This window comes from Cyrtonyx montezumae, unplaced genomic scaffold (assembly GCF_038088225.1).
Source record: "Cyrtonyx montezumae isolate F1298 unplaced genomic scaffold, pur_monq_1.0 scaffold_13, whole genome shotgun sequence".
NCBI lineage: Eukaryota > Metazoa > Chordata > Aves > Galliformes > Odontophoridae > Cyrtonyx > Cyrtonyx montezumae.
Genome location: NW_027071859.1, coordinates 27,165,369 through 27,191,281, shown reverse-complemented (window position 1 = coordinate 27,191,281; position 25,913 = coordinate 27,165,369). Strand labels below are relative to the sequence as shown.

The following is a 25,913-nucleotide window of genomic DNA, read 5'->3' as shown; positions in this document are numbered from 1 at the left end:
CAAAAACATGGAGACACACAGGCGGTCTGATGTGCGGAAAGTGACTGAGCAGACAGCAGGCTGTACTGCTGATGGTTAAAAAAATATTTACAGAGCACATTAAGAACTACCTAAAAACAAGCAAAATACTTTGTTTCCTATCATAATTGCCATCAAATTCCAAGTTACCTTATAGTAAGCCTTGGAACAAGATTGCAGACACCAAAGAGGTGCGTGCTCTCAAGTGTGACGGTTTTCATGATGGTACTTGAAGGTGCAAAACAGGTATTGCCTAGCACTTTAAACACCTGCCAACTGCTATCGTTCCATTCTTTGCATTGCACTGCTAGGCTAGTTGTGTAATTTAACATTCCTCTTTGTGTACGTGAGGCTGTTGGCATGCTCACTTCAAAGCAGTCTAAGGATAGCACCTGAAAGAAGCATTCCGTGCTTCTTCCATCTTTGACACCAATCATTATCCACTTTAGTGGTTACCTGGTGAATAGATAGCATAGGCTATTTAGCTCCTCCCCCAGACAGGCCATCCCATGGCAGTTAACATAAAAATTTTATGACATGAAAACAAAATGATTTATTTTTACTTTAGTGAATATCTTATGTGGGTGTCAATAGAGTACTGTATTCTGAGCAGAGCAGCTTCTCTTCTCTGCAACAGCTGCCTCAAGGAACAGCACTTGAGAATTTTTTAGTTATTAGCTGAGTTCAATTGGTCTTTCAAAAGCTCTCTGATAGTAACCTCAGGCCATAATCCAAAATAGCCCTTGTGGTTCTGTGAGCTTGGTTTGTTTCTGCTATATAGGTTATGGGACATTTCATGTGGTGCTTACTGTCCTGTCTCCAATTTTTTTCCCCTCCAGTGTCTGAATATAACTTAGAGAGAGGAGAAGGCAGCAACTCAAATCCCAAATCTTTTACAAGTATGAGAACATTGTTTGAGGGTGCTACGTATATATATAGCCTGCTGAATTCTCTGCTTCCTAGCTTTTTAATTCAAAGGTGTTGCTTACTGAAGATAATACCCCAGGGAGGCTTTAACTAATGTTTCATAAATTTGCTTTAGGTGAAGCAGGAGAAAGGGGAGAAAGAGGATTTCCAGGCAGAGGAGTGAAAGGTCTCCCAGGACCAAGAGGTCTTCCAGGTAAGTACAAAAGGGTGAGGATAAAGAAGAAAAGGAAGATATTTGTAGTAAAAAATTATTCAGAACTGATACCTGAAGCTGCCTTGAAAATCTAAGATGTGTCCTGTCATGACACGTCCACTAAGCAATAAATTTCCAAATAATAGTACTTCATTCATTTTACTTCCCAAGTAATGATAAAATCAGCTCTTTACTAAAGCACTACCGCTCCACCCTATTTATGTTAACATTGAAAGATTAGAAAAAATACATACTGAGCATTAAAAAAAGAGAGAGGAAAAAAAGAAGATTTAAATAAATAAAGAGCAATAAAAAGGCAAGATGCAGACTCCAGGCTATCTTAGTTATCAGGTGCAGCAGTGTTCAAAATCTCCATTCATAACTTAAGACATTTAAAACACAATTATTTATTTCTGTAGTAATTAATTGCAATGTTAGGCAATAGAGGTCCAGGATGGATACCTGCTGATAAGTGTGGCACAACTGGCCTCTAGTGGCCAACAGTGAAAATAAGCATTTCCATAAATGTCTCTGTATGGTGTGTCTCTGTGTACACGTAGAAACTACCAAAATTAGTTCTCTCTGTAAAAAAGAAAACAATTTCACATGAGTATATACTGATACTCAGAGTGTCTGTGAAACTCAGTGTTCTCTTCTTTGGAAATTTATGATAGGAAAAGGCTTACTAAAATCACTACATTATTTAATCCCTTCATTGAAATTCTAGAAAGGAAAAAAAACCAACAACAAAACATTAGCGCTCAACATTTTCAGTGTATCTGAGTGGTGAATAAAAATAAGTAAGTTTTCGATATGTCTTTTCCTGGAGTGGTAGCTCTGAAATAGAGAGTAGCGTGTCAGCCTTCATAAGCATCACCACCAGAGCTGGCTGCAGTCCTCCAGTTAGCTGTGTCGTCTTGGTTCTTATGGTGGCAGATCAGTGCAAAAGGAGAGGACTGGAACTGAAGTTCCATTGCTATAGATGTGTAAAAACAGAGTCTGGTTCTCTGTTGGAGAATAAGTGTCCCTCTGAGCCGTCACCTCTCCGGGGAAGACAGTGAGAACATTAAAAAGAGAACCCCATCATCCATCTCCACGCAGCTTTCAGTGACAGTTTTTTGTAAAGCTAAAAAAAGTAGTAAAGCTAGGTGTATACCAACCACATCACATCCTCCCAATTCTAGACTTGCATCTGTTTTTCAGGTGAACCAGGCAAACCCAGCTATGGCAGGGAAGGCCGTGACGGTGTACGAGGTCCCCCTGGGGTGGGTGGTCAGCCTGGGATTCCTGGTCCTCCTGGCCCTCCTGGCCCTCCTGGGTACTGCGAGCCGTCGTCTTGCCGAATGCAGGCTGGACAGAGAGCTGCTGGTAAGAACATGAAAGGGCCATGAATGGGCAACGCAGAAGACATAAAGCATAAGCATCAATCTACTTCCTGCACAGACAGCTGAAAAAAAAAACCCAACAAGGAATGGAGGAGGAACACAACCTTGCACCCAAGATTTCAGTAAGGCATTTTCTACACAGTGGTTGTGTACATTGTTTGTAATGGTGTTCTTAGCAACACAAGTTGGAACAATGGTGCTCATAAAAATACACAGGAAAGGTCTTTTGGCTCTTTCTCTGGGAAAATAAAGGCACTTGTCAATTAATATTGTTTTTAAATAAAGATTTGCCATGAACACTTCTTCACCCATACTTAATTTCTTTGTGTGATGTACAGTGAAAGAATGTCTTCAGACATAAAATAAAAAAAGGAACAGTTTGTTTACTTCAGTTGTAGCTGTTACTATTATTATTATTTTGTGCTTGTAAAATAAAATCTAGAGCTCCCTTGAGCAGATTACATCACTTCGTATGCAGTCACGCTGTGGTGTGTACGTGCTGTACAGGATATGCTGAGCCTCCCTCAGCTCTTAGGTTCCATTCTAGAAATGCAGGTGGGAGACTGTTCCCACAGAAAGCTGCCGCCATCTTGTATGCTGTAAATCTCTGGGCATGTACGATCACTGGAATAACCTCCTCATTTTCCACTTCAATTTGTGTTGCATTCTCAGTTTCAGATGAAGCCTATTCCAGCTCGACTCCTTCTATGTGGAAAAAAAAAAAAGGCGGGAAGCCCCTTTCAGGGGAATGTTAAGTCCCAGAAATGTCCTAGTTTTGTAGCTGAGATTATGTATCTCAAAGTCATGTCTGTGGTTGTACAAAAACCCAAATAAATTACATCTAAACTCCCTGTATGCTTTTGTTTGTGTGCCTACACTCAATATCAGTGAGCAGAAATGCTAGAGGACCACCTGAGTTGCCTTTTTTTTTTTTTTTGAGAGAAACTCAGTTTTAGAGAAAAATGAACAGTGTGGAAATTTTGATTCTCTCTGTATAAATTAAAGTGTGTTTTTGACTTACCTTCTCTGAAGCGTGTTCTTTCTCAAAGATGACAATGAAATAATCCTACAGCATTTTTTTTTCATTTTGCCATTAGTCACCCAAATTTTAAAACACAGATTTCAGCACTTCAGGCACTTTTTTTTTCCAGCCCTTCACTGTCTACTTCTACTCAACACTATTGACTGTATGCCATGTGAAAATATGAAGTAACACAAGCAGCTGAGCTCTGCATGTTGCCTGTACCACACAATAGAACACTGAGGCGGAAAAAAAATCATGATGCATGCTAAAGGGAATTACTGAAAAAGTAATACATAAACCTTCCCTCAAAGAAACCTGATGCTCTAGCTGAAATTAGGAGCTGCTTCCCTGCAACTCATCTGTTGACAGAAGGTGCCTAAATCCGACCATGAAGGAAAAAAGGTGTCTGATCACATTACTAACTAAAAGAAAGGAAGTACATTTGCACATCTATGAGAGACTTTTTGGCCAATCTTTCTCCATAACCAACATCTGCTGCATCAATACTACAGGAATTCAACTTACTTCAACCTTAAGAAACCCATTCAATTGCACACCCGGTGATTAACTTGCCCATAAAGAACAATGTTCCATGAGGATTCCCGAATCACTGAGTCCCAAGGGTTGGAAGTGACCTCATGAGATCACCGAGTCCAGCCCCCCTGCTAAAGTCCAACCCTACAGTTGGTCACACAGGTTGACATCCAGATGGGCCTCAAATATCTCCATAGAAGGAGACTCCACCGTCTCCCTGGGCAACCTGTCCCAGGGCTCTGTCATCCTTACCATAAAGAATGAGGTCAGTTTTCACTGATTTAGGTCACGGTCCCCAGGAGCAGGTAATGCAATAAATAAAACACTACTGTTATTAACAAACTGTAGTTTCACCAGCAAACTTTTATTTTGATAGAAAGTGTGTAAAACTGTTAAAAAAGAAAAAAAAAAGATAACAGAAAGAATGAAAATGTTATTTTCCATATGTAATGCATAAACATAATAAATCAAAAGAAGCAAACTCCCAACATTTAAATAGAAATGTGAAGTAGTTTAAAAAACATAGTCTGAAGAATGCATAAAATTCCACAATGGAGAGAAAACATTCATATGTAAAAAAACCAAATCAGAACCATTACAATCAAACAGATTTAACTGAGAGTCAATTCAATGCAGGTTGTATGCAAGTGGATAGCTTGGGATTGCAACGGGTTTCATTCAGAGACTGATAGATTGCATACCAAAAAATATCAGGAAGTGGATTTTAGTACCAGGATGTTCAACTGAAGATTGAATTGCAGAATTACTAAGTTGAAGGCATATCAGCAATGGTGATACAGATAAAAGGTAGTGCCAGTTTAAATAAAAATATTTTGATGGCACAAAGCAAAGAGATTGAGAGGTATCCCAAGCCAATGGCAGCACTGGCAGTTCTAACCAGATGCTCCGGGACTGCCTCGCTGAGCTCCCAAGGAAATATTGTTCTCCTGAACGTCACAAGACAGAATGCTGTTTTGAAGGGAAGACTGAAAGCCACTTTCACTCCTCAGGATCTTTGCTGCCACTTGTAATTCTCAAGGTGAAACTGCACTGTGACATACATGTTTTAGCTCCCCAGTTATTTGGCCCAACCAATAGGGAGGAACCAAAGGGAAATTTTTTCCTCACAGATCAATCCAACACTTAAAATGTTGATTGCAGTGCTTTCCCTACAAGGCTACCAATAAGCATCAGGAAAACTGCTGCTGCATGCTGCACTATGTTTTTTACGTACTAATATATAACATACATTTTAAAAAATCACACACATATATATACATATATTTTTTATATACCACATACATAAAAACTACATATATATATATTACATATAAAAAAATATATACACATATATATAGTTTATATGTGTATTTGTATTTTATGTTTTTTGGTACAGCCAACACTGTGTTTGAGCAGCCTGGAATAAACCGGTACCAAAATGCTTTTGTGAATATTTTATGAAGGCTGAAGTTTCTCTCCAGAGCACAATTTAGAGCACCAAATGGGGAAGACAGCAAGTCTGTGGAAGTTACCCCAGATCTGGCTTCCACGAGTAATTGGGCAGTGCGTTTGCTTGATCTGGTTGTCAGATGCATCAGGAAGATGACAACTATCACTGGGATTAATGTATGGCCACGTATTTTCTGCTTCCTTTGCACTCACAATGCAGTCCTTGTACCTCCTCTGTTCCCAGACAACAGGAAAAGAAGAAAGGGCCTTTGTTTTGTGGGGCATGTTACTCCTGTCTCATTTGCTATAACCTCAGCTTTATTCCATTCCCCTCACACTCCAATTTTTCTGTGTGCTTGCTGTGTCTGCATTCAAAGGGACCAGCAAAACTCTGCAGCTTTAGACAATATGTTTGCCAAGCCTGCTGAACCCATCATTAAATCTGAAGGAAACAAATTGTGCCAGTGGTCAGATTAGTGCCTAGCATCCTATAAAGTGTCACTGATTGGGGAGGCCTCTTTTTCCCCTGGGAGACTTGGACAGTAAGATAATTAAAAAAAAAGCCTGGATTTACCTGAAGTGAACAGTTTCTTTAATGAAACTGTCTTATTTTATACTGGAAAACTTTGGAAGTGATTAAGAGTTTGGATTAATTTCATCAGTTTTGTGTGTCTATTAAGGCCGAGGTCTTCACTTTTGTTTTCCTCCCGTCTGTGAAGCCCAAAGTTTCATTGGTGTGCAGTAAAGCACAGTCCTGAACTCACTATGGACAAAAGCAACCCTCTCTGGGTTCAGCCCCCAGGCTTTGCTCCTCCAGTGCTGAATGCCCTCTGGGCTCACTGCCATGACTTCCTGCTCTTGTTTCCTTTTGCAGCCCTCTTGTGATGAGAAAGGAAAGGCTGCCAGTCATGACAGAGACACAGTTCATTTGGACCCACAGGAAGCACAGGAACATTCCCAATTCCACCTGGAATCCTATTTTACAAATATTAGTGGCCACGTAAGTAATGTAAAAAGCATTTTTTCTATCCACTTAATACATACTCATTGAATTGAACCTTAAACATTGCAAATCAAAAAGTACAATGAAAGAAAGAAGCAACCAGTGTGCACGTACTGTGATTAATTCAGTGACAGATGCATATCATTCAGAAATGGAAGAAAACAATGAAATAAGGTATGCCAATGAAAATCTTCAAATATATCAACCGAAGACAGGATATATACACATTGAAACTTCAGTAAATAACTAAATCTAATTTAAACCAGAAGAATTAGAGATAAACTGCTAATAAAATACACGTAGACTACATTCTTTTTAGCTACAACTTATTTTGGTCTAGAATCTGTAACGTTTGTTAGCAATTATTATTTGAAAACCACATTTTCTTAAAATACAGTGAAGCTTGAGTTGGCTTTGGCAACTTCAGCAACAACCACGGCAAGGTCATAATTCAACTTGTTTTCCATGGTCTACACCAACCTCTGTGTAAGGAGATGGATTTACAAAACCACTCAGCACAATCTGGTTTTAGAGATCATGACAGATTGCAAAGAAACTCTGCATGACTCCATATGTCTAGAATCTGTCAAATACCAAAAGAATAATAATAATAAAAAACATCAAGAAAAGCTAAGATTGTTTTGTTTCCTGAGATAGTTGTTATGTTTTCACATGCTAAGTTGGAGCAGCGGTTCTACCAGCCTGGTAAAACAGAAGGTTAGTGGCTAGCTTTATGCCAGTATGTCTGGAGAAACAAGTGTAGACGATGCTAACACAGCCCATGGGGTTCTCACAAGACTTCTATGTAAACATTACAGAACAAGAAAAAAAAGTGTATGCCAACAATAAAACATAGTATTTCACCACTGTGAAAAATAAGTGCCAAAATATTTTGTGTGATTATCCATCAAAATATGCATATTTAACAAAGCTGTGCATATCTAACATCTGTCATAATACACAATCATAAAACAAAGGGAGGATTGACAGTGCGCTCAATCCTGCTTCCTTATCACAGTGCTCTTTTAGCATTGAAACCAAATCCAGTTTAAGACAAAAATATCAATTCTTAAAACATGACCAAGCAGGCTGCACTGCTACCTGACTGCGCAACCGTGTGACTGCACTGCTTTGACTTTTATTAACCTTGCAGACTCGCTGCTCCCCTACAGGTAGTGGCAGAAAGGAGGCCTGGGGGCAGCAGGTTCTGCTACTGCGCGTTCTTCTATAGCATGTACATATACAGAACACAAATAACCTAAGCAACACTACCTGAAAATAATTACTCAACAAAGGCAGTATTTCTGCATAAACCACCATGTAAAAATAAATGGATTTTAGGAAAAAAATACCAGGCTCAAGAAGAAAACCAGAAACACGAACTCTTGTGCTGTGCACCTACTCAGCACCGTGTCATTACTTGAGCTGCTGAACTCAGGCTTTGCCTCCTCACCTGTGTTGGGATGGTGTTCTCAACCACCCTCCCCTCAATGGGCAACAGCAGCTGTACCACAGCCCCAGAATGTTTCACCCTGCCTACATTTATTATTGCTTTCTTCAGGGAAATTGAGTAGCTCTGTCCATGGCTTCGTTTTTAAAAAAGATTTCAACTATTATGTCAATGACATTTCAGTTCTAAGTTGTAGGTAGACATTTCCAAATCACAGAAACACCTCATGCTACTGAAAAAGTAATCATCTCCGTTTAGATTCTTGCAAAGTTTACTGCAGCACAGACTGCTCAGATCAGATACAAAATCGATGCTGTAAATGTCTCATCCCAGGAGGCACTCAGAGCCAGGCTGGCTGGGGCCCTGGGCAGCCTGGTGTAGAGGGAGGTGTACGTGCCCATTGCAGAGGGTTGGAACAGGATGTACCTTTAAGATCCCTTCCAGCTCAAGCCATTCTGTGATTCTATGATACAGCAAATCACAAAACAGATGAACACCTAGTTGTCCTCCCTGGCTCCTTGTCCCAAAACCTAAGACAGTATCAGTCTGAAACTGCAAACAAATTTCAGGGTCCAAAATTGCAAACCACCCAGACATGTTTCCAGAGACATCCTGTTTTCCATTCTAAATATGCTGCGTGGGAGCACCCAGAGTGATGGGAAGTCATGTCAGGAGGAACTCTGTTCTCTCCAGGTGAGGAACATGGTATCTTAGAAAAAGGTATCGAGATAGCCCATATCACAAAATACCCGTTTTCTCACATGAGAAAATTGATTTGGGCTTTTAGAAAAATAAAAACTAGTACATCAAGTATAATGAACTAAGCAAATTCAAAGTTTAAATACATTTTAAAAGACCTGAAGCTTTGAACCCCAAGAAAAGAACAAGGCATCTGTAGGAAACAAAGATGAAAAAATAAACTTCTTCAAATACAAAAAGTGATCTACTTTCTGATCAGTTCAAGTAAATTAACAGACAGAAGTAGCATCTGGCAAGTAACAAGTGCTTGGTTTCAGCTACCTAAAAGCCCCAAAATATACACATAACACCAACACACCAACAGCGCATGGCAGCCTATGTACAGCGTTCCAGGAAGAGGGCTGCGCAGAGACCTTTCAGTCCTGTGATGTTCCCGAAAAGACAGCACCCATTTTGACATCGTCACAGAAAAAGAAGTTTAAAATTAATGTATAAAGTAAAAAAATATTTGGATTTGACATAAATTGGAATTACTAGAGAGTTAAGAAGCATTCATGCAGGACACCTGACCAGCAGTTCTTTTGAGTGGACTGAGAGCAGTGTACAGGGCCCGTTTCAGGACCCAGCAGCTGTCGGTGCACACAAGGAGTGCTCCCTTTCTGCTTCTCAAACTGCCTGACTGCAGTGGCCTGAGGAGACCAGCCCTGGAGCAGCCGTAACACTGAGAGGGAACCAAGCCATGCTCTCCAGGCACAGGGAGTCTGAAAAAGTGGGTGCTGAGCTGCACAGCGGAGGGATGAGCTGTTCCTTGCGAGCCTTCACAAGGGACAGCCACCCACCACCTGCAGAGCGGGCCCGGGCCAGCCCCCACTGAGGGATGAGCAAAAGAGGAGGCTGAGAAATGAAAGATGGCTTTGAGCCATCAGCTTCCATACTCACAGGCACATGTGTTGAGCCCCTCAATCATGCCCCAGACATATTACAGTTCACAGATGGTTCCCTTCAGAGAATGGCTTCGTGGCATGACACAAGTTTTCTGGAACCATCCTTCTTACCTCTCCTGCTCCAGATGATCACATGCCAGTCTTCCATCCCCAGTCATTTAATCATCTCCCTTGTGTTAAGCACCTTCTTCCCACAAAACAATCGACTGACTAATTGTCGAAGTAACGCCCAGAGCTTGCTCTTAGGGTTAGTTTTCCTCAGAAAGTGTGCCTGAAGGCTTGCCATGCTCTCTGGCTACCTAAGATAACACATCTTTCCCCTCTTGCACTAGATACAAATGCTAGAAACTCTATTCAGCACAAATGCCAATGTAATTTTAAAAAGTACCTCACCATTAATTTCTTACAGTTTTTAAGCAAAAATAAATCAGATGTTAATTCCTCAGAAGAGCTTCTCCAGAATCCAGTGCTTCCAATCTGAGAACACCTTCCTGGTGGCTGATGCAGAAGCTGGCTCCCTCAGCACTTCTGCAGCACGAAGGTTACCAGAACCACTCAGTGGTCTACAGTGGTTCAGCACTGATAGCTCCATAGCAGCAGGGCAAGAGGCTGCAGTGCTGCTTATGAGCCACCAACTTGGACTGTAGCTGCCCAGAGACTCTTAATAGCACTTTCAATTTCTATTACACTGTAGCCAATTCCTTAGGACTAAATTAGGAAACAAACAACCTTAGATGTCAGGACTGAAACTTCATTCAACTCTTCTCAATCCTTTTCAGAATCTGCCTCCGTACAATTGGTTTTCTTCTTTTTTTTTTTTGTTCACTCCTCTGAGCTCTGTAGGACTCACATTTTCTGTGTTCTCTCTCAGCAGTGTTTCGTCCTGTAGGATTTATCCTTCCTATGCCTGCAAGCTGAATGCAATCAAGCTCTACACATGACACCTTTCCAAGGACAGATTCCTAATTTTTCTGAATCTCTCCTGAACTCAAGTTATTTTTACAGCCAGTTATCAAGACCTGTGAACTTTGCATCCTACTGTGTTAAAGTTCTTCTCAGGAGAAAGAGGAAAACTCTGTCATTGCTAAGATCAGGGACTTATGAAGGTTCCTTCTCCCACTGTCTCACTACTAATACCTCTGCTCTTGCTAAAGCCAGACATCTTTTTTGTAAGTGGACATAACAGAGGAGTAGCTTAATTAGAGGCAATGACAACACAGTTGCAAAGTTCATATCATCATTAGAAAATGTGCCAGTTGTTAGTTAAGGACAACACCATGAGACCCTAGCAGCTTTATACTTGGAGTATATGCAACCATGACTAAACCAAGGTTCAAGTTTTCAGATGGAATAGCATTCACCTTCCCCAGGGCTGCACCTTGTGTATTCCTAGTCAGTACTGAATCTGAATTGGATGGGAGTGGAGAGATCATAAAAACATCTTTGCTTCCTTCTGTAACCTCTAGGAAGTTGCAGAAACAGCTGGAAGCATTCATGACCCAAACCTGCTTTAGAGTGGGTGCTGGAGCCTCCTCAGGTCAGTAACATTGAGTCTAAACAGAATTTCCAACACTCCAGTTAAGATACTACAGTCACCACCAATGGGTACTCTTTAAAACTTCAGAACAGCATTTTCTCCACTTAAATTTCACCACCAGTGGGAAACATAAAATCAGCCTACATACGGAGGCACACATACTGTCTTAACTTGCAATAAAACATTTCTTTTGTTGGAAGAAAGAAGCTCATAACAATTATTTGGGCCTATTTTGTCCTCTAAGCAAAATAAATACAAGAAACATAACACATGGAATGCACTCTGGAAAATAAATGTTATCATTTTGTAATTATGATGCTGCAAATAGAATAGAAAAGGCTCAATTCTATGCCTTATAAATTATCTATAAATTGTGCAGTGTCATGGGGACAAAAAAATGCACCAAGTATTTCAAAGATCAAAATAACTTATCGAGAAGAGCAAAAAGTGATTGTGAACCCAAGTGTCTATGGGAGAGAGTTTTATTTCCCACTGGTGCGTGGCCGGGTCTGTGACACGTGGTAATAGCAATCTGCTGGATTGCATCTTCCATTGGGTCCAGGTGGCCCCTGTGGTCCGGGTGACCCTGGAGTTCCTGGAGGGCCTGGCAGGCCAGCAGCTGGTAAAATAAAGTCAGAATTAGCACAGTCCCCTCCACAGCACATGCAGTGTCCTTCCTGCAACACATCCCTGAACGTTAGCTTCACACCAGCTTGTCTGCAAGAAGGCAGGCGTATCTGACCCCATGCTACAACAAAATCAGGAGGAACTTCCCTTGTGTAAAATAGGTGTGAGAACCAGGGTAAAGGCATGTTAGTTCAGAAATAACAATAGCATAACATAAATGTGGAGACTTGTACCTGCATGGCCAGGAGGTCCAGGATTACCAGGCAGTCCAATTCCAGGCTCACCTCTTTCCCCTTTCTGTCCTCTATAACCTACACAGAAGAGAGATAGGAAAATAAAAGTGTCCTTTTGTTATAAACAGTAATCCTCCATAGACCTTGCTGACAAGAAATTATCAAGACAAATGCAGTTTGGAAACACCCACTCCCCTTTTTTTTCCTGATACTAACAATGTTTCTCGAAAACATGACAATTTCCATCTGTAACTGTTGCATCCTCTGCTAGAGGATGCTATATATAGGGCTATATTTACTAGCCCAACCTTTCCCAAAGATTTTAAATTACCTTCCTGAAGATTCTGGAAAAAAAAAGAACAGAATGTATATTCTGCTCCAGTGTTATCTCTTAGATGATGTAATATAAAGCACCAATCAAAAAGACATCTGGATTCCAGATTGGAATCTTGAGCTGAAGCTGTATGCTTAGATATCCCCCCATACGTGCAATCTTTGTATCTATTGTAATGCACCTGCCCTTAGTAGTTGCCTCTTGGAGCTTGTGCAGATTATTAGGTCTCTATTAGGTTATTATTAGGTTCTAGCACAGAAAACCTTCTTTGACCGAAGTACCAATGCATTGTTAACAAGGTGTGATTGCATTCCCTCCCAAACACCCAGAATTTGTCATGTAAGGTGACAAATATTACAGATTAATTTGCCAAATTCTGATCAAACTTGGAATTAAATTTGCTCTGGTTCCAGGACTAGTCTATTTCCAGGGTCACTTATACCACACAAGAAACTTCCTCTTGCCAAGAGCTGTAGCTTAGTCTACATTAAAAGAGAAGAGGCACAGCTGACAAGTCAGCATAGTGGTGTCAGTCCACCTGGTGTCTCATGATGAGCAATGGGCACTAGCAGATGCAAGGCAAAGGTTGTTGTGCCAGAGTACTGCAGTCTATGCAACAGTGGTACTTTAGATGGCAATCTATTTTAATTGCTGTGGGTGCCAGTTCAGGTTTGTTACAACAGACACACTGCAAGAGGAGAGGTACACGGTACTCAAACTTCCTGTTAAATGCAGGCTGGCTACAGATTTCAGTAACAGGTTGCATTCTGGATTTCGAGACAGTGAATCAAGTATCCTTTATCAACCTTCTCTCAGCACTCCACAGAGGCAAAAAAAATTAGGAAGGGCATGCAGGGTGACATGCACAACATAACAAATGGAAATAAAGTGTTTAAAATCTCTCAGAGAAACAAACAAATCAAGCACTCCCGTTACTGACTTGTGTTAAACAGAAGTGCACAAGGCATACATGCACACAGGTTATAAAGACTCAGAAAAGCCAACACGAATGTGTTTGTACTCAGTTGTGACCCTTGATTTTCTCTTCAATGGTGGTGTTTATAACTATACCAAGTTGGTTGGTTTTGAAAACCTTGTGTAACACACAGTAGTGCCTACTGTTTGAGAAGCTCAATCACACAACCACAGGATCTATTACATCTCCTATTTATTATAGATCTCTGTATTTCTTAATTTACAATAGATAATCACAGTACATTTCTCACTACAAACCCAGTTAACTGTAATTTTACAAAGTAGTGCTGTCACTAATCATTGTTTTGGGAAGAGAGAAATCACATTTACGATGCATCGCATTTACAAAGCCCATGATAACCATTACCGTAGATATCTGACACAATGCAGTTGAAAAGGGATTGAAATAGATCTAAAGTTTCTGCAAACATCAGTGGAACTCAGGGCAATAAGGAAAAAAAAATAGTACAAAGAGCAGCCTGCCTTTGCAGATGTACAAACAAGGGTAGTGTAAACGATTATGGGCTGTATCTGAATACATATGCAAATATGTAGGTGGTACATAGTGGCAGATGTTCTGTTGGCACTGAAAGTTAATACAAATTTTCCAGGTATCTTTTCTAACATTAAGGCTTTTTTGAACAAAATATAAGCATATTAGTAAACAGACCGGTATGTAAACAGTCCAACAATGCAATACGTAACCTTAGCAGTAAAATACTGGATTTTAAATGAGGTATATTTGCTCAGAACTAGGTCCACAATTACTCTTCTAGAAGATATCACCTTTTCTCTGAGCTTAAAGTGACAAACTCATACACAGTCAAAGAAAAATATTACCAAACACTTAAATTAGATTTTGATTTATGGTTTTTAACATAAGGGCACATGTCTATTTTTACTGGTAGCATTACAATTCCAGTAAGAGGAGCTACTCAATTCAAGAGGTCTTAGCAAAGCCTTTCACTTAGGTTCCAGAAATCTTGTAATTTCTGCAACACAAAAGCTGTATGTAAACTTGTACCCAAGATGGGTAACATGGTAAACACTTGGTACTAGTTTATAGTAAGGATGTATTTTAGGAGAGAAGCATTCTCCTTCTGTTCACAGATTGAGTGGTCACAGCTAAAATAGAGCTTTTGGTTCAATGATCTCTAGAAGTACAAATGTGACAGAATGTCACTGCTGTAACACCTTTAGCTCTACTTGGAAATGATGCAAGATTGTGCCTATGTGTTAGGGATGTAAAAAGTCATCCCACTTAAAGAGCTCCAAAAAGTGTTCTGCCTACATTACTGACACCTTCAATAAACAGCTGAAACCAGCAAGCCAGTATATCTACAGAAATCAGAGGTTTTTTGATACAGATGTGAAGCAAACACAATGGTTCTGAAGCATCCACAGTATTACACTGCACCAACACTCTGCACATCACTGCAATCTTAAAAGCAAAAAAAAAAACTGCAAAGCAACCTTGCAGCTGAGAGGTAGCAACTGAGTGTCAAATCAAAGCAAACCAACTTAACTTCACCCTACAAAACAAAAAGCGGTTTACAGGAGGTAACAGTTTCAGAAGAGTGACTGTGCCTGGACAACATCCACTACAAGTTCATGTCAACCACAGTTTCTAGATGCTTCCACCATACAAGTGAATAATTATATTAAAATACATACATTTTGCAACAGAAGTCAGTGATAAAGACAAGGAATTTTCATTATTTATCCAACAGTATTTTTCTCTCCTGAGCTGGGATGTTCAATTCCTTGATGCTATTTTGATAGAAATAGTGAAGCTTAACCAGGTTGAATGCTTCTTTTCCTTTGAGAAAAAGCAGCACATTAATGTAAAATCCAATATGCATCCCTGGACTGCAAAACTCTCACAAGGAAGTTTTGTCTAAATTAACATACAATTAGGGTTTAAAAATCCAATTAAATAACTACAGTCAATTGAACAAGTTCCTGTGACACTTGGACTCTCCAGGAAGTCTTGTTTGCTTCATCCTTTGTGGCTGAAAATGAACTGAAATACACAAGGATGCTTTTCTGTCTGCTCAGAGATTTGAAACTCTTTTAGCTGTTGGTGCTAACAGTAACATGCACAGGCACTACTGGGAAATGCATGAACTGTATTTCTAAGTGTGCTTCTCTCATGGTAAGCTCTCTTATTCATAGTGTAATAAGGAGGCGAGACAAATTTTGTTTTTTTTTCCTTCTTGGTAGTACAGTTTCATGTATCTTTTGATATATTAAATGGAAAAACGTAAATGGTTTTTATAATTATGGAAAAAGTATTGAAAGAGAAGTAAATGCTTCTCACCTAGTTTAACTCTTAGTCATATAAAAAGACTACTGAATATATTGATAAAAGAAATGGGAATTCTTTGTACTACCTTTATGTAATCATAAGGCACAAAAAAGCAGCTTTATTATCTTTTGTTTTTTTTTTTCAAGCACAACTATCATCTTCACTCTTGATGCTCACCAGCTGGAAATGAAGCCTAGTACAATATTCTACTTCCCAGAAGCATCTGAGACTATTCACCACATACATTATCATTGATCAATCTGCCACTGACATTAAAGTCAACTGTTTGATACAGTGATCTGAATATTCAGTTAATGATGAAGTCAGTGTTGTAAGTATTCTTGTTCTTCTCATTCTGAACTTCTGTCAGGGGTTTGCGTTTATCAGTGTTAGTAAGTCCTTATTCTTCTGATAGCTTTAGGATCCACACATCTTCAGTTTTGCTTTCATGCTCTTCATTCCAGTCTGACTTGCTCTGACTCCAGAGCAGACCAAACTAACAAAAGATAATAATAAAGAACTACCTACAGATAAACTGCAATTTACATACTGCCCACAAAATATTATTAATCGATAAAGAAATTTTTTCTTTTATTCTTTTTCTTTTAATCTCAGTTAGGCTGAGCCTACAGTACAACACGGCTACGATGACCTTGGATTCCTTGAAGCTAAGTTTGCAGTGAAGGACAGTTCAGTGGAATGAAAGTCCTGTACTGTCTTGTTTGACTGCACTGCATTCTATGAATTACTATTTGGGGCAGAGTGAAAATCTGATCACTCTGAAATTGATTTGTGAGAATAGATTAATTGACATTAAGGAGGACGTATGTTGTAATATTTCCATTTTCACTGCTTAAAGAACAGTTTTCGCCTTCATTTTTTCCTCCTTTGTGCTGTCTCGGGATCAGGGCTGGAAGCACTCAGAAATCAAATTTTGTTTCTTAATTTGAATGGACTCTCAATACAGAATATAATGTAAACAATTACAGTAGAGTGCTGGCTTAGTGTTTCTGATGTGTTCAATTATTTTGGAGAGAAAATAACTTCTACAGTACTCCAAATATCTGTCAGCTTTAGACATCTGTCAGGGATTAACTATATCATTTATTAGAATGAAATGCACTGATTAGGAGTTTAAAATCAGTAAAATCCACGCATTTACTATGGGTTAATAATCTTGTCTGGAAAAAAATAAGTACAGTTTTAAAAGTTAATCATTAGAAAGCTAGGTAGGTAATCCTGGCTTATTTAATAACCATTAGCAAGTGTATAAAGAATTAAAGATACCATTTGTGGGGTCATCATTTGGAATTCCTACCTTGAAGTCCACGTTCCCCAGGTGGTCCTGGTAAACCATCCTTTCCTGGGGGTCCTGGTAAGCCGTCTTTTCCTGGGGGTCCTGGCTTTCCATGAGCTTGGGAGGCAAGCAATGCAGCAGGCAGCTTCAACTGGGACATAAACTGAGCCATTCTTTCTTCAGTAACAAAAGACACAAGAAAAAAATGGTAAGAAATCTCTTCACAAAATACGTAAAAATGAATAATTCCCCAAACCCGTCAAGTAAATTTCTGGAAGTAAGATGTTTAATCCTTCTAAACGTCAATAGTTCAGGCTATTAAATGCTCCAGTAAGTACTGGGATCTTCATTTCCAACTGACTTCATATTTGAGTCTTTACTCTTCACAACAATCTGAATGAATTTGTACTAAATTTGTACCGGCTTCTATTGATGTAGGTCAACATCTCAAATGACTTCCAACTTCTATTTGTGGAAGTACTTAAAATATATGAACAGAGTAATTAGCATTTAACTTAGGTGTGACAGGGTACCTTTATCTCGTATTAAACCCCAAAGAACTCAAATAATGTGAACAGTTCTTGGGATGTGCTTATTTTACAACTATTAATAGTTGTAAAAAGAAATAAACAAAACAAACAAACAAAAAAGAAAAGAAAAAAAGGAAGAAAGAAAGAAAAACAACTCAGGAAGCCTTGCAAACTGCACAGATTTCAGCATAAATACCATGAACTGTTCATGCTGTTCATACTCACAAAACAAAGCATACTTGCTAGTGTTTTAGTGCTCCTTAGAGGTAGACCTTCATAGTTAACCTGGAAACTTAACTAAGCATTCCACACCTGATCTGGTACTTTGTCTGGTAGAATTTGAAGATTTAAGATAAGAACTTCAGTTAAAAAAAAAAAAAAAGACCAGGCATCAAACAAAGAAAAAGAGAGAAAGATGACAGAATAAGTGAACATTTGTGGGAGCAACTAGTGAGGTGTAGAAAATTGAACTGTTGTAAAAATATGTCACAATGTACAGTTACACTGACACAGGCATACCTCTGATAGCAAGCTAACATTTAGAACAGAATTTAAGATTTGCATCTAGCTACATAAAACTTCTTTGTCTTACCTTCAAAAACCTTAAGAACCTCTTGTTTGATATATTTTTTTAGTTCTTCAAGTGAAACTGTATCAGCCTAAAGAGGAAACAAAAAGATATTGGAAGAAACATGCAGAGAACACTATATGATGCTTCAAAAATAATTAGAAACAAACAAAAAAAAACAACCTTGAAATCAGCCCTAAGCTAAAATTAAGCTAAAATTAAACATGCTAAAATTAATCTTACTCACTTAAGTACAAAGTTCACTTTACTGCAAATAAATTATAATATTATAAAGGCACTCTCACCTATCTGAGTGACCAGCATGTATGGGTAATGAAAGTAATTTGCATAAGACCTTAAGGAAGTTTAGTGACATTTCTATCTTTCAGTGGCCTTCTGTATAGCATTTGACAACTTCTCACCCCATTGAGGACTACTTTCATGTAGATCTAATGAAACAACACTGTATCAGAGGGCCAGTACTTCAATTGGAAAAGTTTTTTAGAGCTTTATTCCACCTTATTTTAAAAAAGTTAAAAATCACGGATTGATCACCCGGGTCTGTTTTTCCCATACCTGTTAACAGAACACTGAAGTCATCTCAGAGAAATCTTGCTTTTTTTTAATGTCAAAATACCACTGCTTGTTTGAATTCCCACTGCTCAACACATGCTACCTTCACCTCTTCTGACTTCACAACCAACTAACAAACACTTCTTATTTTCTTACCAGGAAACCTGGGGGGCCTGGTGAACCTGGAGGACCTTGATGACCTGGAGATCCTGGATGGCCTCTGTCTCCTGGAGGCCCAATAGGCCCCATGGCCCCCTTCTCTCCTGATGGGCCAGGTTTCCCTCTTTCACCTTGTGGACCTTTATCTCCCGGAATACCTTGATCTCCCTGAGTAAAATAAAAACATAAAGAAAACCACTGCACACAGTGGAACTGGGAAGAAATGCTAAGAATCCTAACGAAAAACGTTTTTCTTGTTCAGAAATGGATTTTTATTAGACAAATAAATTAGACAGAGAAGCTGATAAAAAGGCGGATCCTCGTCTCTGAAAACACAGCAAGTAATGTCTTTTTTTCTTGCACTTTTAATGTTGAAGCCAACGATTAAAAAAAAAAGGAAAATCAAGTAAAGAATTTTGGTGGAGAACATTTACAGACCTGATACATCTAGAGATGTCAAATATGGTACAGGCAGAATTTGGCTGCTCAGGGAGGTGATCATCCCCCTGTACTCAGCTCTGGTGCGGCCGCACCTCGAGTACTGCGTTCAGTTTTGGGCCCCTCACTACAAGAAGGACATTGAGGCCCTGGAGCGTGTTCAGAGAAGGGCAACAAAACTGGTGAGGGGTCTGGAGCACAAGTCTTATGAGGAGCGGCTGAGGGAGCTGGGATTGTTTAGTCTGGAGGAAAGGAGGCTCAGAGGAGACCTTATTGCACTCTACCACTTCCTGAAGGGGGGTTGTGGTGAGGAGGGGGTGGGCCTCTTCTCCCTGATAAATAACGACAGGACGAGAGGGAATGGCCACAAGTTGCACCGGGGAAGATTTAGATTAGATTTGAGGAAACATTTTTTCTTTGAAAGAGTGGTCAGGCACTGGAATGGCCTGCCTAGGGAGGTGGTTGAGGCAGCATCCCTAGCGCTGTTCAAGAAGCGTTTAGATGAGGTGCTAAGGGATTTGATTTAGTGGTTTAGTGGGTAGGGATGGTGATAGGAGGATGGTTGGACTAGATGATCTTGTAGGTCCTTTCCAACCTAATGTATCTATGAATCTACATAAGGTATCAGGCTTTTTCTTTCAAATTTCCCTAGATGCACAATATTTTATTTTTGCCTGTAGTCAAACATTCTGTTAATCAAAGAAACAACAGATACACACAGCACTTCAAATGAGTAATTTTGCAGCACTAAATGTTGATGCTCTGACTAGCTTTCATCGCAGGCAAGAGATGTAATTTAGATTTGTTTTATTTGCAAAGAATTAAATCTTTTAGAAGGGCTTAATATATTAGCCGTTAGTTCGCTGAGCTATATCTGTGAAGCAGAGTGCAGCAAGTCATGCATTCAGATTGTTACAAAGAGCTGACAGATTTATGGGTCACTAGTTGTCCTTGCCCTATCATTTAAGCTAATGTCAAGTTCCACCATAAGGAGCAAACAGCACTAGGCGTTGCCTGCATTATTACTATGTAAATCTAGAATCCACATTTATGAGGAGTAAAGCAATGGAATTAATTAGTTTTTTAATCTACAGCAAGTACTGGCAAACTTCATTCTGAAACATCATTAACTGATAAAATGATAAATGCATAGTTATAGTCACAAGCTGTATTTACAGGGCTGCTAAGACTGAAAAGAAAAAAAAAGATGGAGGGAAAGGTAAGGATGAAAGAAGGAGATTGTCTACCACTCTTATCACCTATCTGTCCTCCAAATCTGTACTATTTCCAGTGAATCAGAGCTTGCTAATGGCTATAACTAAGCTTTGATACAAAGACCACTGTCACTTGAGTTCCTTTATCACATTAACTGAAACCGTGACACTTCCTTCTGCCTATTGGAACAAGTTCATTTTATGTAATGCATGGCCATGTGTTTGTGACACACAAAGATCCCAGGGATGAAATGAGCAAAGCTTCATAGCATTCAAAGTTTGATTGCATCACAAGGGGACTATCTACTTTCTAGCTTTCATCAGCAATGGTAGTCTGCATTAGAAGGTCTGTGTTTTTCTCTAAATGCAAAAGCAATTCATTTTCTCACAGTGGTTCCTTGGACACTCATTGTCTAAAAGATCATTTGAAGTTTACAGGAAATTAATTTGTTGTTTATGATTGTAAAATATGTGCTAATGAGGTGCTTGGATGCTCAGATAAAAGGAAAGCAACTAAAGTACAGCACTTACACGCTCTCCTTTGGGCCCTCTGTCTCCTGGTCTCCCCACAGCACCCTGAAAAACAGTTTTTGAAAGAAGTCAAATATATTGCTTAAAGGCTTTGTTGTGTGAACTGAAATCAACTACTAGGATAACTGCATTACTTGTGAAGAATTAAATATACTAAAATGCAAAAGCATGGTTTCCTACCGGAGGACCTGGCAGTCCATCTTTTCCATTGATTCCCTATTAAAAAAAAAAAACAAACAACAAAAAACACCATATTTAAATAATTATTTACGTGTATTTTGAAAACAAAGGGTAAAGCTCAGCGTTTAGAGACAACATCAGTACATATTCTAAAGCTACAGAGTCAAGTTTGCATGGTTACAGTGTTGAAACACTCAGTCTTCAGGCACGTGCAACAGAAGACCTTGGGGCCATTGCTGAACTGCAAGCAGGTTAAATTTGTACTGAGAAAGCAGTGCAAAAAATATCTTCAGTGACAAGATGTGTATGAATTATAATGAATGTGCCACTTTAAATAACCAGTTACAATGAAATTCTGCAAACATGTGGAATATGGAGCTGTACAGGTACTTCACAGAGTCCTGGTTCATCATACAACCACAGAAGAGATTCACTTTAAAGAAGATATTAGCCCTAAATGCCCTATTAGCCCCTGCCTTTACAGATATTAGACCTTAATAACAAGTGTTCAGATCTATTCATTGGTCTTTAGGATTTGTGATGTGCCACAGCTTCTACCTGCTGGTCAAAACATCTTTCCTGACCAAAAGAGAGTTGTCTTACTCGTAACACTCACTGGAAGTAGTTCCAGGCTAACATTTTTCCCCAGATTGGAACATTATGTTGTCTCAGAACGTGATGGGTGTCATGGGCCAAATAATGACACAGAGTAGTTTACCAATTGCACAATACCAGGTAAGTGCAAGACAAATGTGCTGTCACTGTGTATTTTACTGGGATATACAAAGCCAGAACCTGCATGCACAGAAAACTCAGTGCTATTCTGCGGAGTGAAAAAGAAGACTTGGATAAGGAAAGGAATTAGTGATATTTTCTTCCTTTTCATACTGCAAAGCGTGGTTTTGCATGATTAAGGTCATGGTGGGTCTGCATCCCTTGCTAGTGAGTGTGTGGCCCCATCTTTCCTGTCCTCAGCTCAGTCACTTTGTCTTGCAGAGCAGCTCACTCTTGTAGCATCCTGACAGAGCTCATAAAAGTAGGCACTTTTTATTATTTTTATTTTATTAGTGATCAGATTTTCAAGCTGTTGCTTAAATCAGGTCAGTTTGCTGCAGAAATTACAGAAATGGTCTCTTTCAAGTCAGAAGAAGTGTGGAGGTGTGGTAATAATGTGAAATGGTCTACTTCTCAAGCTTGTCACTGCAACACCATGCTCAGGGGGAGATAGTTCTGAGCTATCCTAACTGAACTACTTCTGGAATATGAACTAGATTGTTTTAAACTAGCTCAGACAGTGCTACAATATACTGCTGACTACACTGCTACCACATTTTAAATAAAGAGGTCAGATATCCTCAGAGAATATTAAGTGCTACTACCATGATGTTGCATTACCAGGACACAAATACAGAAGAACAATAATGTGTACACAGAGTCATGAAGCCAACAGTTCTCTCTATTCTTGAAACAGAAATCCATTTTGTTGCCCTATGCTTTGTAGACTGTATTGAGCGCTTGGATAATATTCTCATTCTGAAAAACTACTAAAAGAGCCTTTAAGTCAGCAGGATCCAAGTGACATTCAAAATGATCTCAGTTACCTCCGAAAGATCTCTGAAACATCAGCAGTTAAAACATCAACACATTACTCTCTGTATAAAAATAATTCTTGACTAGATGGTAATACTGAGCGCTGTAACTCTAGAATGCTCTTCAGAAGTTATCAAGCCCAATGCAAAGCAGGATGTAATCTAACTTCTTTTGAAACTTTTCATATACTAAGATGCATGTTTTCTTAATGAACATAGATAAAATTGCTTACTGGTTTTCCCTGAGGTCCCTCTGGCCCAGGGAAGCCTGTATCTCCTATAGGTCCTCTTTCACCCTAAGAAAAAAGAAAACACAAATTAATCTACATGCAAAACCTTGCATTCAATGCTCAAAATATTTGTGTGTTATCACAGTAGTCCAGAACTCAAATCTTTTCTTACAGGTTCTCCTGGCAACCCTGGGGACCCTGGTGATCCTGGCTTCCCCTGCAAGAAGAGAGTATTACAAATTCAAGTTACTATGAAATAAAACATCAGTTTATTTTAGGTCAAAATTAAGACGATATGTATTTGATATATATTTGAGTCTTTTCTCATTTCAATATTTAAATGGTGATTTTGAGTGTCTTTAGTTCTTCAAATACTGCCTCCTTGCTTTTAACAAACTTGCTATCCTGCTCTTTAGCTGCACTGACTTAAAAAAAAAAAAGGCATTACACAGAAATGAGGTAATTATACAAATTACTCTTACACAGTTGCTGACTGTATTTGAGAATTTAGTCTCTGTGACGTGTTCTGGAGCAACATCCATTCAGTTTTATATGTGTCATCTGAAGTCATCATTAGCTACCGTTCACCCTGCTTCTGCAGTCCTTTATATCTCACAGCATCAGTAGTGCTGCCCCAAGTACATCAGTAATCACATAGATTAGGCTGGGACACCATTCAGGTCTTGACATGCATGTCAGTGGTGGACAGCTCCTTGCTTTTCCCACTATATGTGATTTGAAGAAGAAATAACAGACTTATTTCTAGTAAGAGAGGATAACTCATATTGGAAGAAACCTGTGGAGGCCATCTAGTCAAAACTTCTGCTCAAAACACAGGTCAGCGATTAAATCAGATTGGCCTATTCAACCTCAGACACAAATCTCAACACCTATTTCCTGGAAATATCCTTTGACCAAACCACATGTATAAGTGAAGGATCTAACACATCAACATCAATGACAAATTCAAGACCAGTGTGATTTGCTGTGGAAATAAGCATTTGTGACAATTCTTGTGGAATATCAGGCCAGGCTTCTCTGATAATCCTACTCAGTGAAAAGCCAAAGCTAAACAAGATATTTATATTCCCAAATGGAGACAAGGATTCACTAAAGTCTAGGGAATAATGTTAGCCAAGGAGCACAAATTCTCTTCCAGTATTATGTCAGACTAAGGGAAGACTGCTAAAAAATATCGCCTCTCATAAATCTATTAACTTGCTTAATAGAACTGCTTAGCATAAAATGCTAAAGCAAATAATTTCTTTCATTGGATCTTAGTAGAATTATATGTAAGCAATAGAATGCAACTTCATCAGTGATGAAAGAAAGTCAATAGCTATTTCACATCCAGCTAGAATAGAAAGAAACAACAGTAAGACTTGATACATATCCAGTGGGAAATACACAGGGAATGAACAATTATCATCAGCCTAACTAGCTATTGCATTATTGATTCACAGTGTATATATAATACATTACAGAGCAACAAACTTTGAAACTCTTACATGGGCTATAAAATGCAGAGAAACACTTATTTTCTTCCTTTAAATGTGCATTTTTACCTTGTTTTCACAGAACTTAACTAAATTAAGCTACTTGAGCTAATGCTCTCTCTTAGAAATCACACTAAGTACACTAAATATACTAAATCAGGCACTAATAGAAATGGGAGAGCATAGACACAGAATTCTCTTTATTTCATGAAACACATTTATAATTTAAAGACAGCTCTTGAATGGATTGGTAGCTGTCCAAATTTAATAATAAATATATTTGAATATAAATAGCTGCATACTGCCTCCAGAAATATGAATATATACACATTTATCAAACTGAATGCAATCTAAAGAAAATTTGTCTTTATTTTCTTTAGGAACACAAATGAACAATTATAATTTCAATTTATCATCAGTTACACTTACTTTCATCAATAACAAAGCTTCAGAATGACTTTCAGAAACTTCTTGAATACAACATGTAAACAACTAATGAAGTATGTCCCTTAAAGCAAATGTTTGATTGATTTGATATGCAGATTGTCATGGATTGCATTAACTAATGTTCATATTTTTTCTTTGTGATAGAAAGATGCCTAGAAATTTATGTATGCCCAGGAACACGGAAAATGACTTTATAATTTATCTCTATAAAGCTGAGGCAACGAGAAGAATCTTTGTTGAATGAGAATCCGCAACTTTAAATTCAACCATTATCATGTATTCACTCCATTTCCTCCTATCATTTTAATAATAATACAAACCCTCAGAAGTCTTAAAATTCTAATTCTTTTAGGAGAAATACGTCATTTTCTTATCTGCCTATAAAGCACTTGTTAAGAGCTGGCTCCCACAAACAACAAGTAAGATTACAGCTCAGCACCCTTCTTGGCTTTTTTTCAGGCTCTTATAATAAAATGAGATTTTGTTAATGAACATACGTACTGGTATCCCTGCTACTCCTGGTGTGCCAGCTGGTCCACGGTCACCCTGAAGAAAAGATAAATTACTATTTAAATGGTAACACTCAAAAGAGGAGTTTGTTCATGGATCCTGATTGAAAACTTAGGAAAAATTACACAGTGAGCTGAAATTGAGGACAAGAGCTAGGCTCTGCTAAACACTAATATTTAGCTCTATCACTGACTCATTTTACAGACTTGAACAAGTAACACAAACCCTTTGTTTAGGTTCTCTCATAACTTACACCTTATCCTTTATATTCTGTTTGAGACTTTCCTTGAAAAGGGATGATTTATCTGAGGCTTTCTAAATAATTATCAGCCGTGGTCTGGACAACGACCAAAATTAACACATCATAATTCACTAGTCTATCAAGATCCCCATATTTAAGATACACCTTTTAAAGAAACGTTTGCCTTTCTGCCATGCACTCAGCCACTTGCTGCAACCCAGCATCCTTGATTTGCTTCTGCCATTGTCTTTTAAACTCAAAGTTTCTTCC

The 25,913-nt window shown here is 38.8% G+C and overlaps 2 protein-coding genes across 2 annotated transcripts in view; one reads left to right on the top strand and one right to left on the bottom strand.

Annotated features, from left to right (window-relative positions):
• Window positions 1-2,907, top strand: part of COL9A1 (collagen type IX alpha 1 chain) — a 65,503-nt gene extending 62,596 nt beyond the window's left edge. Inside the window, exons 37-38 of the mRNA XM_065730892.1 lie at window positions 1,061-1,138; window positions 2,342-2,907. Of these exons, the coding sequence (XP_065586964.1) occupies window positions 1,061-1,138; window positions 2,342-2,529 (266 nt within the window). The 3' untranslated portion in view covers window positions 2,530-2,907. The remainder of the gene's footprint in view (window positions 1-1,060; window positions 1,139-2,341) is intronic.
• Window positions 2,908-11,599: 8,692 nt separating this feature from the next.
• The window catches only part of COL19A1 (collagen type XIX alpha 1 chain), a 178,564-nt gene continuing 164,250 nt past the window's right edge, over window positions 11,600-25,913 (bottom strand). Inside the window, exons 42-51 of the mRNA XM_065730891.1 lie at window positions 25,394-25,438; window positions 23,122-23,166; window positions 22,953-23,015; window positions 21,131-21,166; window positions 20,951-20,995; window positions 18,765-18,935; window positions 18,060-18,126; window positions 16,959-17,114; window positions 12,024-12,101; window positions 11,600-11,782 (exon numbers count right to left, since the gene is read on the bottom strand). Coding sequence (XP_065586963.1) covers window positions 11,646-11,782; window positions 12,024-12,101; window positions 16,959-17,114; window positions 18,060-18,126; window positions 18,765-18,935; window positions 20,951-20,995; window positions 21,131-21,166; window positions 22,953-23,015; window positions 23,122-23,166; window positions 25,394-25,438 — 843 coding nt within the window. The 3' untranslated portion in view covers window positions 11,600-11,645. The remainder of the gene's footprint in view (window positions 11,783-12,023; window positions 12,102-16,958; window positions 17,115-18,059; window positions 18,127-18,764; window positions 18,936-20,950; window positions 20,996-21,130; window positions 21,167-22,952; window positions 23,016-23,121; window positions 23,167-25,393; window positions 25,439-25,913) is intronic.